This window comes from Loxodonta africana, chromosome 1, assembly GCF_030014295.1.
Source record: "Loxodonta africana isolate mLoxAfr1 chromosome 1, mLoxAfr1.hap2, whole genome shotgun sequence".
Lineage (NCBI taxonomy): Eukaryota > Metazoa > Chordata > Mammalia > Proboscidea > Elephantidae > Loxodonta > Loxodonta africana.
The window spans coordinates 88,601,021-88,617,263 of record NC_087342.1 but is presented as its reverse complement, the minus strand read 5'-3'; the positions used below and the strand labels follow the sequence as shown (position 1 = coordinate 88,617,263).

At 40.4% G+C, this 16,243-nt stretch overlaps 1 protein-coding gene and 1 pseudogene across 1 annotated transcript; one reads left to right on the top strand and one right to left on the bottom strand.

The window, feature by feature from the left end:
* Positions 1–2,422: 2,422 nt before the first annotated feature.
* LOC135233027 (olfactory receptor 2H1-like) lies at positions 2,423–3,352 on the bottom strand. Its single transcript, XM_064296138.1, has one exon. It carries the CDS (start codon positions 3,170–3,172, stop codon positions 2,423–2,425), a length of 750 nt encoding a protein of 249 aa, XP_064152208.1. The 5' UTR covers positions 3,173–3,352.
* A 9,329-nt stretch (positions 3,353–12,681) lies between these two features.
* LOC111749248 (WW domain-containing adapter protein with coiled-coil-like) lies at positions 12,682–13,314 on the top strand (annotated as a pseudogene).
* Positions 13,315–16,243: the final 2,929 nt, after the last annotated feature.

The following is a 16,243-nucleotide window of genomic DNA, read 5'->3' as shown; positions in this document are numbered from 1 at the left end:
GGAAGAAGAAAGAGGAGAGAATTGTTCAATTCTAAGAAGATTTTTTGTTTTTCACTATTCCATCTGCCTAGAATTCAGGTGAGGATCTATGAAGGTAATGATGAGGATAAACCTTGAGAAGTGAATAAGGGTTCCTAGAAGTTAGAGCTTGTACTGTTGTTTCTTTTCCTCGTTTTCAGGCACTTCTACCATTCAGAGTCCACTGCAGCATTTTATCGCCTACAATTTGATTTGAAGTTTTGTGCCTAACCATTGCAGGATGGTCAGAATCCCAGAATCCCACTGGAAGAAAGATTCAGGACAACTGTTATCTACTGCCTAGCAGTCAAAGAGCAGAGGTGTGGCTCCAATGGCCATTGTCTATAATGAAGGTGGGAATGGGGAAAGGAAAATCCATCCGGAAATGGGAAGAGATCTTCATAAATTGAGAGAAGGTTAGTTCTAGGATCTCTGGATTGCTGGATGGCCAGGGAACTACTAGGACTGAAGCAGTAAATCTTTCTGCCTGAAGACCTATTTGAATATAAATCCTAATGATGCTGGTATACTTGATTACAGTGTGAAAACAACAGTGTGTGCTTAGAAAGTTGCCAGTTTAAGTTTTTTAGAGGCTGGCTCTTAGTCTAATGAATTGCACTGTGTTCTTGGGTAAAGATCATTAAATTCTCCCAACTTCAGCTCCATCTCAATCCTCCTTAAGGAAGTGGGGAGAAAGCACCTGTCATGGATTGAATTTTGTTCCCCCAAAATATGAGTATCAGTTTCGCTAGGCCATGTTTCCCAATACTGTGTGATTGTCCACCATTTTGTCATCTGATGTGATTTTCCTATGTGTTGTAAATCCTACCCCTTAGATATTAATGAGGTGGGATAGCAGGCAGTTATGTTAATGAGGCAAGGCTCAAGCTACAAGGTTGGATTGTATCTTGAGCCACTGTCTTTTGAGATATAAAAGGCAGAAGCGAGGAGAGAGACAGAAGGGTCTTGTACCATCATGAAAGCAGTGCTGTGAGTAGGGTGCACCTTTTGGACCTGGAGTTCCTGTGCAGAGAAGCTTCTAGTCTAGGGGAAGATTGATGACAAGGAGCTTCTTCCAGAGCTGACAAAGAAAGCCTTCCCTTAGATCTGACGCCCTGAATTTGGACTTCTAACCTAATAGACCGAGGGAGAATAAACTTTTGTTTGTTAAAGCCAGCCACTTGTAGCATTCCTGTTATAGCAGTACTAGATGACTGAGAAAGCACCCTAATGATGAAGGAAAAAAAAGAAAAAACATGGTAGGAACTAGAAATGGTGATGAAATGATGGTGGTGACATGACAGTTGGAGACAGATTATGTAACTAGACATGGGCATGATGGACTTAGAGAATTTATAATGGAGGTGAAGAAGGTTAAACATAAACTACAAAGGAAAACCAACAGAGAAGAGATTAAATATTAAAAATCGACATAAGATATAATGTTTAAAAAATATGATAGTGTTTTTGAGTTTCAGCTGTGAATTAGAGATACTTTTTTTTTTTTTTTTGCTGTCTTAGTTATTTAGTGCTGCAACAACAGAAATACCACAAGTGGATAGCTTTAACATAGAGACATTTATTCTGTCACTGTCTAGTAGGCTAGAAGTCTGAATTCAGGGCACCAGCTCCAGGGGAAGGCTTCATCTCTTTGCCAGCTCTGGAGGAAGGTCGTTGTCATCAATCTTGCTCTGGTATAGGAGATTTTTAGCGCACGGACCCAGGGATCAAAGGACAGACTACCTCCTCGTTCTTCATTCTTGGTGTCATAAGGCCCCGCATCTCTCTGTTCGTTTCTCTTTTTTATATCTCAAAAGAGATTGACTCAAGATACAATCTAATCTTGTAGATTGACTTCTGCCTCATTAACATTACTGCCTCTACTCCTGCCTCATTAACATCATACAGGTAAGATTCACAAGACAAGGGAAAATCACATCAATGACAAAATTGTGGATAATCACACAATACTGGGAATCACGGCCTAGCCAAGTTGACACACATATTGGGGGACACAATTCAATCCATAACACTTACCTTCTCTCACTCGAGTGTCAGTCTATTTCTCTCTCCCTTTCTATCATACACACAGACACACTGTAACCCACTGAAGAAGCTTGAATGGGTGTAGGGAAGGCAATGGAGTAGAAAAGTCAACGTTCTTGAAAAACTATGAAGAAGCCCTTAGTTGAGAGAGCACATTAAGCTGCTATCCCTCAGCTTCCCCTAGAGTCTGCTTCATTCCCAGAAACCTCATGAATGTCCTCTTGACCTCCTTGTTCCTTAAGGTGTATATGAGAGGGTTAAGTGCAGGAGTGCCTACTGCAGAGAAGAGACCAAAGAACTTGCCCCTCTTTTGGGCATAGGGATTTTTGCGCTAGAGGTAGACAGAAATAACTAAGCTCTAAAAGATAGTGACTACAGTGAGGTGGGAAAAGCAGGTTCCAAAAGCCTTTCTCCATGCTATGGCAGAGCTGATTCTCAGCACTGCCCAGGCAATGGCACCATATGAGATAAGAATGAGAATGAGTGGCATAACCAGGAAAATGACACCGGACACAGCCAATTGAATCTCATTATAGGTGGTGTCCCCACAGGAGAGTTGAATTAGAGATGGAACCTCACATACAAAGTCATCTATCTGCCAGTGGGGGCAGAAAGGTAGGCGGAGGGTGGGTGGTGTCTGTACTATTGATTGGGCCAAACCCATAACCCAGGCCACAGCTGCCAGCTGTCCACACAGGCGATGGTGGATGATGGTGGCATAGTGGAGGGGCTGACAGACAGCCACATAGCTATCAAAGGTCATCACTGTCAGGAAGATGCACTCAGTGGTCCCAAGGAACAGAAAGATGAAGAGCTGGACAGAGCAGCCAAAGAAGCTCATGGTCTTCTTTGGGTCCCAGAGGTTGAATAACATCTGGGGAACAAAACTTGTGGTGATGCAGAGATCCAAGAAGAAGAGGTTGGAGAGGAAAAAGTACATTGGTGAGTGAAGCCTAGGATCCATCACGGACAGAAGGATGATGAGTGTGTTGCCCACAAGGGTCAGGAGGTAAGAAATCAAGACAATCACAGAGAGGATTCTTTCCAGCCCTGGGTGTTCCAAGAAGCCCAGGAAGAGGAAGCCCAGTGGGGAGCTCTGGTTGACCATGGCCTGTTCCTTCAGACTCTAGAGAGGGAGGAGACCTGTCGGTTGAGTGAGGGTGTTCCATCGTGTTTTATAAGAACTCACCATGCAGACTTGTCAGGTGATACAGATAGAGGGTTCTTTTCTCCTTCCTCTCACCCAGCCTCCCTTTCACAGCCACAACACCATCCTATAGTTCCTCTCTCTTCCTACTCCTCTTTCTGAAATGTTTTTTCATGGTAGGAAACCAGAGGTGTACCGAGAACTAGATGGAGCACCACACTGGTACCTCTGACTTCTCAGTTGAAGGTAGAAGAGGCTGTTGTGAAGCATGGAGAACTAATTAAAGAATTTATGCTGCTGTTGTTTCCTGCCATTGAGGCGATCCCCAAAACATGATAACGCCATGCAGGATAATCTGGGAAGGTTGTGATCCATATGGTGTTCATTGGCTGATTTTGAAAGTGGGTCACCAGGCCTTTCTTCCTAGCTGTCTTAGTCTGGAAGCTCCACTGAAACCTCCTCAACATCATAGCAACATGCAAGCCTCCTTTGACAAAAGGGTGCTGGCTGCTCTTCAGGTGCATTGGTCAGGAATCAAACATTGGTCTCCTGCATGAAAGGTGAGAAGCCTACACCCGAACCACCAATATCTCGAATGCATTAAACTAAAGAAAATCCATTGCTGTGGAGTCAATTTCGATTCATGGTGACTCTATAAGACAAAGCACAACTGCCGCATAAGATTTAAGCTGCAAATCCTTATGGAAGCAGACTGCCACATCTTTCTCCTTTGGAGAGGCTGATGGATTTGAACAGCTGTCTTTTTGGTTACCAGCTGAGTAAGTAACCACTATGCCATCAGGACTCCTCAAATTAATTAGTGTTCATTAATCAGCAAACATTTATTGAGCACCCATTATGTTCGAGCACTATGGCACTACTGAATTGTCCTTTTATTATGGGTGGGGGGAATTAGAAAGAAATGTGTGCTGAGCAAATTTCCTGATTATAAATATTGGTGTACTATCGATCTTATGTTCTACCAGGAGCATGAATTAGCTAGAACCATTCATATTCTACTTTACATCTCTGCAGGGAATAAAAAATGTCAATTGTAGAGTAGATTTCTGCTCTGGGTGAAGTGATTCCAATCCCTGAGAGATCAATTGGGTGACCTCAGTCTTTCAAAAATATCATTATGATTTACTAAACAAAAGATAAGAATTCTCTCTGCAAAGGGAAAGCCCTAACCTCAACTTTCCACTATGTGTAATAAGGAAAAATAACAACAGCAACAACAAAAAAATAGTGTTGATCATAAAATTTTTATAGTCTGCATCCATAATAGCAAAAATTCCACAAGAATTGGGGCTTGGAAAAGGTAAGCTCAAATAAATCTTTTTCCTTTCAGATAAGATGAAATCTGTAGTAAAAGTACACCATGCTGAGTTCTAGGCATTCAAATAAAATTTGATTTTTCATGATACTTGGTTAATTTATTAATGTGCAATTAAAAAAAAAAAACACTTTTGTTTTGAAATCAGCTCAAAACTGAGGCAGGGCCAAGATGGCAGAACAGCCAGATGCTTCCGGCGATCCCTCTTTTAACAAAGACATGAAAAATCAGGTGAAATGATTATATTTACAACAAGCTAGGAGCCCTGAACATCAAAGGCAAAGTTAGAAAATGGACCCAGTGGCAGGGGAAGAAAGAGATGGTTCAGGAGCAAAGAAGAGTTGCCAGACCTGAGTCACTGAGATCCCTCAGGCACCACTCCCAGGAGTGGCTGTGGTGGGCTGGTGGTAGCATATGGCCACAGTTTCCCCAGGGAGAAGCAGCCAGCTACACAGCCTACTCAGTTTTCCGGAACCAGAGAAGGAGGGCACTCTCAGCAAAAGCTACGTCCATGGGTATATTTTACTGTGGCCCTCGCCCTCCAAGCCAGCTTCAGTGGCTGTTGATTCCCTTGGGCCTCAGATAGGCCCATTTGAGTGCCCAGAGCCATGATCCTGGACTTGGAGAAGGAATAAATTCACAACAGGGGGAAAAGATAATTTGCTAGCTTCACAAACCTGGGGAGCTCAGTACAAAAAAGGCTCCTGTCTAGGCATAAACTGTCCCTAGAATTTGAATACCTTTCCCCCCTGCATGGATCTGTGTGGGCCTATTTCAGGAGAATAGGCCCCTGCTGGCAGACTACAACTGTTTAAGCTGTGTGGTGGAGAGGTGGGTATTTGATACTTGACACTGTTTTGCCTATTAAACAGGGTCCTAAGGACTGGTGGCTCCACTCAGGTGGAGCCACGACGGGGGTCCAAGGATAACTCATACCTCCCAGTCCTTACAAACAAAAGCACTGGGTATCCATGGTCCATCCACAGAGCCCGCCCACCTGTACATTCTAGGGAACAGGGATGCACTTTCCTCAGAGACACTCAGGGGATGGTTCTCAGCCCCATGCCTTCTTGAGAGTTGACCCCCTGCTGCAACCAGATACTAATACCTACACCAAACACGCTTGCCCCTCTAATATTGTAGGAGAGAGCCTCTACCACAAACTTGACAACCAACTACCTGGACACCTGAGGTGAACCCACACAAGAAATGTGAATGGACTCATAAAGTCATATACCTGATAACAGCTCTAGCCATCTGGTGACAGGACGTCAGAGCTCCAAAGGTGAAAATAATCAAGCTAGCTCACTCAAGCAGCCCATTTTGGCATATCAAAACAAAACAAAGCAAGAAACTAGGATACAGTAAGCAAACATAAAATAAAGTAATATAAAAAGTTATAGATGGCATGGAGACACCAGTCACTATCAAACCACATAAAGAAACAGACCATGATTGCTTCAACAAGCTCTCAAAACAGAGCATCAAAGCATCTTCTGGATGAAGGTGCCTTCCTGGAATTACCGGATGCAGAATTCAAAAGATTGGTTAATATACAGAGCTCTTCAAGACACCAGGATGGAGATCAGACAATACGGAGAAGCCAAGGAACACATAAAACAGTTGAAGAAATAAAAAGATTATTCAAGAACATAATGAAAAATCTAATAAGCTGCGAGAATCCTTAGAGAGATAGCAATCAGAAACTCAGAAGATTAACAATAAAATTACAGAATTAGACAACTCAATAGAAAGTCAGAGGAGCAGAATTGAGCAAGTAGAAGGCAGAATTAGAGATTGAAGATAAAACACTTGGCACCAACATATTAGAAGAAAAATCAGATGAAAGAATTTTAAGAAATGAAGAAAACCTAAGAATCATGTGTGACTCTATCAAAAGAAATAACCTACAAGAGATTGGAGTACCAGAACAGGGAGGGATAACAGGAAATACAGAGAGAATTGTTGAAGGTTTGTTGGCAGAAAACTTCCCTAATATTGTGAAAGATGAGAAGGTATCAATCCAAGATGCTCATCGAACTTCACATAAGATAGATTTTTAAAAGAAAGTCACCAAGACACATCATAATCACTCTTGCCAAAACCAAAGATAAAGAGAGAATTTTAAGAGCAGCTAGGGATAAATGAAAAGTCACCTACAAAGGAGAACCAGTAAGAATAAGCTCGGACTACTTGGGAGAAAGCATGCAGGCAAGTAGACAATGGGATGACTTATAGAAAGCACTGAAGGAAAAAAATTGCCAGCCAGTTTTTTCAGCAAAAGTGTCTCTCAAATATGAAGGTGAAATTAGGACATTTCCAGATAAACAAAGGTTTAGGGAATTTGTAAAAACCAAACCAAAACTACAAGAAAGACTAAAGGGCGTTCCTTGGTTAGAAAATCAATAATTTCAGGTATCAATCCCAGACTAGAACACTGGACAGAGCAATCAGATGTTAACTCAGACAGGGAAATCGCAAAAATAAATCAAGATAAAAAACGATCAAAACAGGGAAACAGCAATGTGATTATGTAAAAGAAACCAACACTAAAATAATAAAGAGAGACTAAGAGATGTAGTCATAGATCTTTCATATGGAGAGGAAGACAAGTTGATATAAAGAAATAAAAGGTAGGTTAAACTTAGAAAAATAGGGGTAAATCTTAAGGTAACCAGAAAGGAGACTAACTATCCTACTCATTAAAATAAAATACAAGAAAAAAATAGAGACTCAGCAGAAACAAAATCAATGACAATGAAGAAGAGGAAAAGACGGTGTATAAAGACAAACTACTCACCACAAACAATTAAGTGGGACATAGAATTTGTCAGCAACACACACAAAAAAATCAAAATGGCTGCACTAAACTCATACCTAGCCATAATTACGCTGGATGTTAATGGACTAAATGCACTGATAAAGAGACAGAGAGTGGCAGAATGGATAAAAAAAACCATGATCTCTCTATATGCTGCCTACAAGAGATACATCTTAGACTTAGAGACAAAAACAAACTAAAACTCAAAGTATAGAAAAAAATATATCAGGCAAACAACAATTAAAAAAGAGCAAGAGTGACAATATTAATTTGTGACAAAACAGAGTTTAAAGTTAAGCCCACCACATAGGATAAGGAAGAACACTATATAACGACAAAAAGGGACAATATACCAAGAGGATATAACCAGGTTAAATGTTTATGCACCCAATGACAGGGCTGCAAGATACGTGAAACAAACTCTAACAGCATTGAAAAGTGAGATAGAGAGCTCCACAATTATAGTAGGAGACTTCAACACACCACTTTCGGTGAAGGACAGGACATCCAGAATGAACCTCAATAAAGACACAGAGGATCTACATGCCACAATCAACCAGCTCGACCTTATAGACAAATACAGAACACTCCACCCAACAGCAGCCAAGTATACTTTCTTTTCTAGTGCACATGGAACATTCTCTAGAATAGACCACATATTAGGTCATAAAGCAAGCCTTAGCAGAATCCAAAACATCAACATATTACAAACCAGCTTCTCTGACCATAAGGCCATAAAAGTAGAAATCAATGCCAGAAAAAGCTAAGAAAAGAGATCAAAGACTTGGAAGCTGAACAATAGTCTGCTCAAAAAAGACTGGGTTATAGGAGACATTAAGGATAGAGTAAAGAACTTCATAGAATCCAATGAGAATGAAAATACTTCCTATCAGAGCCTCTGGGACACAGCAAAAGCAGTACTCAGAGCTCAATTTGTATCAATAAATGTACACATACAAAAAAAAGAAAAGGCCCAAATAAAAGAATTATCTCTACAACTTGAACAAATAGAAAGAGAGCAACAAAAGAAACCTTCAGGCACTGGAAGAAAGGAGATAATAAGAATTAGAGCAGAACTCAATGAAATAGAAAACAGAAAAACAATTGAAAGAGTTAACAAGACCAAAGGTGGTTCTTTGAAAAAATTAACAAAATCAATAAACCATTGGCCAGATTCACAAAAGAAAAACAGGAGATGAAGCAAATAACCCAATAGGAAATGAGATGGGTGATTTTACAACAGACCCAACTGAAATTAAAAGAATCATATCAGATCACTCTGAAAAATTGTACTCTAACAAATTAAAAAACCTAGAAGAAATGGATGAATTCCTAGAAACACACCACCTACCTAAACTAACACAAACAGAAGTAGAACAACTAAATAGACCCATAACAAAAGAAGAGATTGAGAAGGTAATCAAAAAACTCCCCCAAAAAAAAGCCCTGGCCTGGACAGCTTCACAGCAGACTTCTACCAAACTTTCAGAGAAGAATTAATACCACTACTACTAAAGGTATTTCAGAACATAGAAAAGTATGGAATACTCCCAAACTCATTCTATGAAGCCACCCTATCCCTGATACCAAAACCAGGTAAAAACACCACAAAAAAAAGAAAATCCAGACCTATATCCCTCATGAACTTAGAGGCAAAAATCCTCAACAAAATTCTAGCCAATAGAATTCAACAACATATCAAAAAGATAATTCACTATGACCAAGTGGAATTCATACAAGGTATGCAGGGATGGTTCAATATTAGAAAAATAATGAATGTAATTCGTCATATAAATAAAACAAAAGACGAGAACCACATGATTTTACCAATCGATGCATAAAAAGCATTTGACAAAGTTCGACACGCATTCACGATAAAAACTCTCAGCAAAAAAGGAATAGAAAGAAAATTCCTCCACATAATAAAGGGCATTTATACAAAGCCAACAGCCAACATCACCCTAAATGGAGAGAGCCTGAAAACATTCTCTTCCAGATTGGGAACCAGACAAGGATGCCGTTTATCACCACTCTTATTCAACATTGTGCTGGAGGTCCTAGCCAGAGCAGTTAGGCTAGATAAAGAAATAAAGGGCATCCAGAGTGGTAAGGAAGAAGTAAAAGTATCTCTATTTGCAGATGACCACATCTTATACACAGAAAACCCTAAGGAATCCTCCAGAAAACTACCGAAACTATTAGAAGAGTTCAGCAGAGAATCAGGATACAAGATAAACATACAAAAACCAGTTGGATTCCTCTACACCAACAAAAAGAACATCGAGGAGGAAATCACAAAATCAATACCATTTACAGCAGTCCCCCAAAAGATAAAATACATAGGAATAAATCTCACCTGAGATATAAAAGACCTATGCAAAGATAACTACAAGACACTACTGCAAGAAACCAAAAGACACTTAGATAAGTGGAAAAACATATCTTGCTCATGGATAGGAAGACTTAACATTGTAAAAACATCTGTTCCACCCAAAGGGATCTATAGATAGAACGCAGTTCCGATCTAAATTCCAACGATATTTTTTAAGGAAATGGAGAAACAAATCACCAACTTCACATGGAAGGCAAAGAGGCCCCGAATAAGTAAAACATTGCTGAGAAAGAAGAAAGTGGGAGGCCTCACTCTACCTGATTGTAGAACCTATTATACCTCCGCAGTAGTCAATAGAGCATGGCACTTGCAGAACGACAGATACATAGACCAATGGAATAGGATTAAGAATCCAAACATAAATCTATCCACATATGAGCAGCTGATATTTGACAAAGTCCCAAAGTCAGCTAAATGGGGAAAAGACAGTCTGTTTAACAAATGGTGCTGGCATAACTGGATATCCATCTGCAAACAAAATGAAACAAGACCCATACCTCACACCATGCACAAAAATGAACTCAAAATGGATCATAGGCCTAAATATAAAATCGAAAACAATAAAGACCATGGAAGAAAAAATAGGGACAATGCTCGGAGCTCTAATACATGGCATAAACAGAATACAAAACATTATTAATAGTACAGAAGAGAAACTATATAACTTGGAGGTCCTAAAAATCAAACACCTATGCTTCACCAAAAGAGTATAAAGATTACCTAAAACCCAGTGCCCTCGAAAGATTACCTACGGACTGGGAAAAAGTTTTTAGCTATGGCATTTCCAGTCAGTGCCTGATTTCTAAAATCTACATGATACTGCAAAAACTGAACTACAAAAAGACATTTAACCCAATTAAAAAATGGGCAAAGGATACAAACAAGCAGTTCACTAAAGAAGACATTGAAGCAGAGAACAGATACATGAGAAAATGCTCATTATCATTAGCCGTTAGAGAAATGCAAATCCAAACTACAATGAGATTCCATCTCACTCCAACAAGGCTGGCATTAATCCAAAAAACACAAAATAATAAATGTTGGAGAGGTTGTGGAGAGACTGGAACATTTCTATGCTGCTGGTGGGAAAGTAAAATGGTACCACCATTTTGGAAATCGATTAGGCTCTTCCTTAAAAGGCTAGAAATAGAACTACCATACGGTCCAGCAATCCCACTTGTTGGACCATATCCTAGAGAAATAAGAGCCTTTACACAAACAGATATATGCACACCCATGTTCATTGCAGCACTGTTTACGGTAGCAAAAAATGGAAGCAACAAAGGTGCCTATCAATGGATGAATGGATAAATAAATTATGGTATATTCACACAATGGAATACTATGCATTGATGAAGAACAATGATGAATTCATGAAACATTTCATAACATGGAGGAATCTGGAAGGCATTATGCTCAGTGAAATTAGTTGCAAAAGAACAAATATTGTATAAGACCACTATTATAAGAACTCCAGAAATAGTTTAAACAGAGAAGAAAATATTTTTTTGTGGTTATGAGAGGGGGCAGGGAGGGAGAGAAAGGCATTTTCACCAATAGATAGTAGATAAGAACTATTTTAGACGAAGGGACAGACAACACACAATACAGGAGAGGTCAGGACAACTGGACTAAACCAAAAGCAAAGAAGTCTCCTGAATAAACTGAGCACTTTGAAGGCTAGTGTAGCAGAGGCAGACTTTTGGAGACCATGGTTTCAGGGGACATCTAAGGCAATTGGTGTAATAAAATGTATTAAGATAACATTCTGCATCCCACTTTGGAGAGTGGCGTCTGGGGTTTTAAACGCTAGCGAGCGGCCACTTAGTTGCATCAATTGGTCTCAACCCATCTGGAACTAAGGAGAATGAGGAACACCAAAGACAGAAGGTAATTATGAGCCCAAGAGACAGAAAGCCCAGAGACTACATCATCCTGAGACCAGAAGAACTCCATGGTGCCCGGCTACAACTGATGACTACCCTGACAGGGAACACAAGAGAGAATCTCTGAGGGAGCAGGAGAGCAGTGGGATGCAGACTCCAAATTCTCATCAAAAGACCAGGCTTAATGGTCTGACTGAGACTAGAAGGACCCCAGTGGTCATGGCCCCGAGGCCTTCTGTTGGCCCAGGACAGGAACCATTCCCAAAGCCAACTCTTCAGACAGGCATTGGACTGGACAATGGGACAGAACATGATACTGGTGAAGACTGAGCTTCTTGGATCAAGTAGACACAAGAGACTATGTTGGCATCTCCTGTCTGGAGGGGAGATGGGAGGGTGGGGTGGGGGGGTCAGAAACTATCTAAAGGGCTAGGAAAGAGAGAGTGGGGAAGGATTACGTCAGCAAATAGCATGTGCAACATTGTATGGAGTACATATTAGTATTGATAAGATGTGCCAAAAAAAATTAAAAAATGGATGGTCGGAAGTGCAATTCATGGTAAATATGTCAAAAGCCGAGGATTACCTGTGCAACCTTTACCAAGGTTTACCAATTTTTAATATTTTGACTCATTTATGTTCCCATTCTACCTCAATATATTTACATATTATATTTGTTCTCAGCCATTTTTATTTCTGAGCCATATTCTACTTAATATTTCAGTATGTATTTCCAAAGACAGTTGGTCTCTTAAACGCTGTACAGTGATCAATTCAGGAAACTTAACACTGATATAGCACTATTTTCTAATGTACAGTCCATATTCTGATTTTGTCAATTGGCCCAATAATTTCCTCTATACGAACATTCTTTCTCATCCTGGATCACCTATTGTACTTAGGTGTCATTTCTGACCCTGGCCTCTTTAGCAGCCTATTATAAACCACTGCATCAATGGGTTTGCTTCAAAATATTGGGCAACATGGTCTGTCCCTGCCAGGATGAGCTGATACACTGGAATCAAGAGTGGTCTCATGCTCCTGAGTGTTAAGCAAGTGTCACAATTAGCCATTCAGTAGCCTGTACCTGCTGGGAAGCAGCCAGGTCATGAACCTGTTTCTCCGTGAAGGCTTCAGTACTCACGTAGCCAGAGAAGTCTGTCACCTGGGGCAAACAGTTCATCAAAGGCAACAGCTGTACCACAGAACGCATCTGCCCGGCCTACGTGTTCATTAACAGCTATGCTAGCAGCACAATTCAAGGAAAATCTCATAACACGTGTTGAAGGGTGGCCTGCAGATCATGCAGAGAAGCGGGCATCAAGAACGCATGAGGAAGCCCGTAACATGGGAAGCATTCACATGTCAGAAATAGGTCCTGAATTAAAAAAATTGAGATCTTTAGTTTGAATACGTGAGATTCAAGCAACTTGCCCAGAGCAAAGGATGCTATTTTTGAGACAACAAATTAAGGAACTTGGAAAGGTAAAAAATGAGAATTCTTTCACAGTGTGAAGATGTGAATAATTGCACGTGGTTTTGAGTACAAGAACTGTAAATCTGTTGCCCAATCTTAACATTTTTGAGCTGCATTTAGGTAGGCTTTGGACCATTAAGCTGGGCAAAGGAAACAACCAGGGCATGGGTCTATGAGAGTCATTTCAGGGGAAAGACACAGACTGATTTGTCAAGCCCTTGAAATATAGATTTCTTGAGATGTATTCCTCACATTGTAAACATGTTGTGTAGAGTGAAGCCATGGGAAGCCATGTGTAAGAGAGCTTAACAGCCAAACCCAGTGCCGTCGAGTCGATTCCGACTCATAGCGACCCTACAGGAAAGACTAGAGCTGCCCCACAGAATTTCAAAGGAGCGCCTGGCGGATTTGAACTGCCAACCCTTTGGTTAGCAGCCGTAGCACTTAAGCACTACGCCACCAGGGTTTCCGGTGTAATAGAGCTTAAAACAAAACAAAAAAAGACATCCAAAATTAATCAATACTGAGGTAACTAAAAAACTAGACTTTTACATGTAAACCTGTCTGTAAGAAGGCTAAATGAATCAGTAAGATTAGTTTTCAAGAAAAAAAAAAATCGGAGGGGGTTAATTTAGCATTCAGAAATTTGCATTTTCAAAAATTCAGTGCAGGTGCCAGGGAATCTGTGTCTAAGGATACGATTTTGAACCATATGGGCAGTGAAACAACTGCTTCCATGCTCGCACCTGATCAAGAGCAGGGTTTCTGCATTTGTTTTACAGAGAAAAGTTTTTCACTGCCCTTGTGTTCCATTTTCCTTTTAAATTCTTGACGTGATTTTATCCGTTTTTTTCTAAGACTCCTCTTTTTCTCCTTTCTTAAGGCACTGCTGCTATGGCACTTTTCTGTAACTTTTTCATTCCCGTGTACGGTAGCTTCAAATTGCAGTGATAGAGCATAACCCACTTGTTTGTGTGAACTATTGAAATCCATTTGCACCCTGGAAGAATGGAGTTAAAAGTACCAATGGGCATGTGTGCTGAAAGTACACTGATTGCTCAAATATAAGGAAATAATCCAATGAACTTGGTTGTAGAAGGGGGAAGAGGAAACAAAGCTAATCAGATGTGAATTGTATCTGTTGTAATAAACACATTAAAACAAAACAAAACTAAAGCACACTGGGAGTCAACAACAAACAAACAAACCCAGTGCTGTGAAGTAGATTCTGACTCGTAGTGACCCTATACGACAGAGTAGAACTGCCCCATAGAGTTTCCAAGGAGCACCTGGGGGATTCGAAGTGCTGACCCTTTTGTTAGCAGCCATAGCACTTAACCAGCATGCCAGCAGGGCTTCCACACTGGGAGTACACTGAACATCATCAGAATAGAATAATAGAAGGCAAATAATGCAAAGATATTGGGTGGTTGAGAGACAGAAATCTATATAGAAAAGAAGCACTGTGTGTGAATCAGGGAATGCTTCCTGGAGGAGATGACTAAAGTTTTACTCTGAAAGAGAACAGTAGGGACCCAGAGACCACCTCGAAGGTAGCTGGGAGATGGCAGCCTCTCTGACAGTTGAGAGGCAGGAACTAGGCAAGTTGGTGGGTGGGGTGGTTGCTGGAGGGGCTCTAGGATGGCAGCAAGTATCTCCCATCACAGGGTCTCTTTTCTGTGCTTAAAAGCCTCATCTCATCTCAATATTTGTCCAGATGAACTCTCTTTGTCTCTTTTTTTATTTCTTACTTTCCTTCCTCCCATTGTTCCTTTCACCCTATTTTTCTCCTAACTTTTTTTTTTAATCATGCTGTTAAATATTTGAACAAAACGTTTGTTAAATCTTAGAAACCTCCTATGTTCCTCTCCCTGATCACACCCTCTTCCTTCTCTTGAACACCAAAAAACCGAAACCAAACCCGTCGCCATTGAGTGCCATAGAGTTTCCAAGGAGCAGCTGGTAGATTCAAACTGCCGGCCTTTTGGTTAGCTGCCATAGCTCTTAACCACGACCCCACCAGGGTTTCCTTCTCCTGAATAGGCAATTGCTATTCAGATTCTTCTTCTTCTTTTTTTTTAATAAATTAATCTTACGTTGTCTTATAGCATCGCATTTTTTGTATTGCTAAAAAAAAAAAAGCCAACTGTTTCTTATTCATCTGTCAACTATTATTCTAATACTGTTTTGAATTTCTTGTGTTCTTACTCATTTGGCAACTTCCTCTCTTGCTCTGTATGTTATTTCTGAATCTTCTCCGTTTACATCATCCTTTGAATCTCTTCTGTTCTCTCGTCTTTCAGACCATGTCTTTTCTGAATCCCCACTCTCTTCTAGTCCTTCTTTTCTGACACCACTTTCCCCATTTCCACTTAATTTTATCATTCCATGCATGCGTCTATTCCGTTATTGATCACCAAGGAGTCACCGTTGTACTAGATGCCACAAGGGATTGAACAATGAATCAGAGAGAATTTCTGCCCTACTGCTCAGTAAAGATAATCAGGTTATTTCTTTAGCAGTTACCATATGTACCAGGGACTGTGCTAAACAATTTCCCAAATACCTGATTCTCAAAAGAACCCTGCAAGGTAGTTGATATCATTCCCATTTTACAGAAGAAGAAATTGTCTTGGAGAAGTGAAGTCATTTTCCCAAAGTTACTCATTCATCAAGTTCCAGAACCAGGATTTTAGATCCTGTTTGATTTCAAATCTGGTGCTCCTGCTGGCTCCACTATAGAGGACATGTGGAAATTTGATGGGCCATAGGAGAAGAATAAACTTGTAACTTACCTGCAATCAAGTCAGAATCTCCTCATCACCTTGCTGCCAGACCTCTCCCAAGGCAAGGAGCTCCTGGACTGGTTGGAGCCCCCACTTGATCCTCACAATGAGAACTGAGAGCAAACTAAGGAGAAATGGGCACCCTTGAAGGGATTGGACATCAAGTCTCAGGTAATACTGTCGACTGTACATGCTACCGCCACATACTTTTCAAAGTAATCACTACTACTTTATGACCGGGAAGTTATTACTATCTTCTGTCATTGTTTTCAGATGAAAAACTGAAACACAGAGAGGAAATATAACTTGCTCAGAATCCTACAGACAGAGCTGA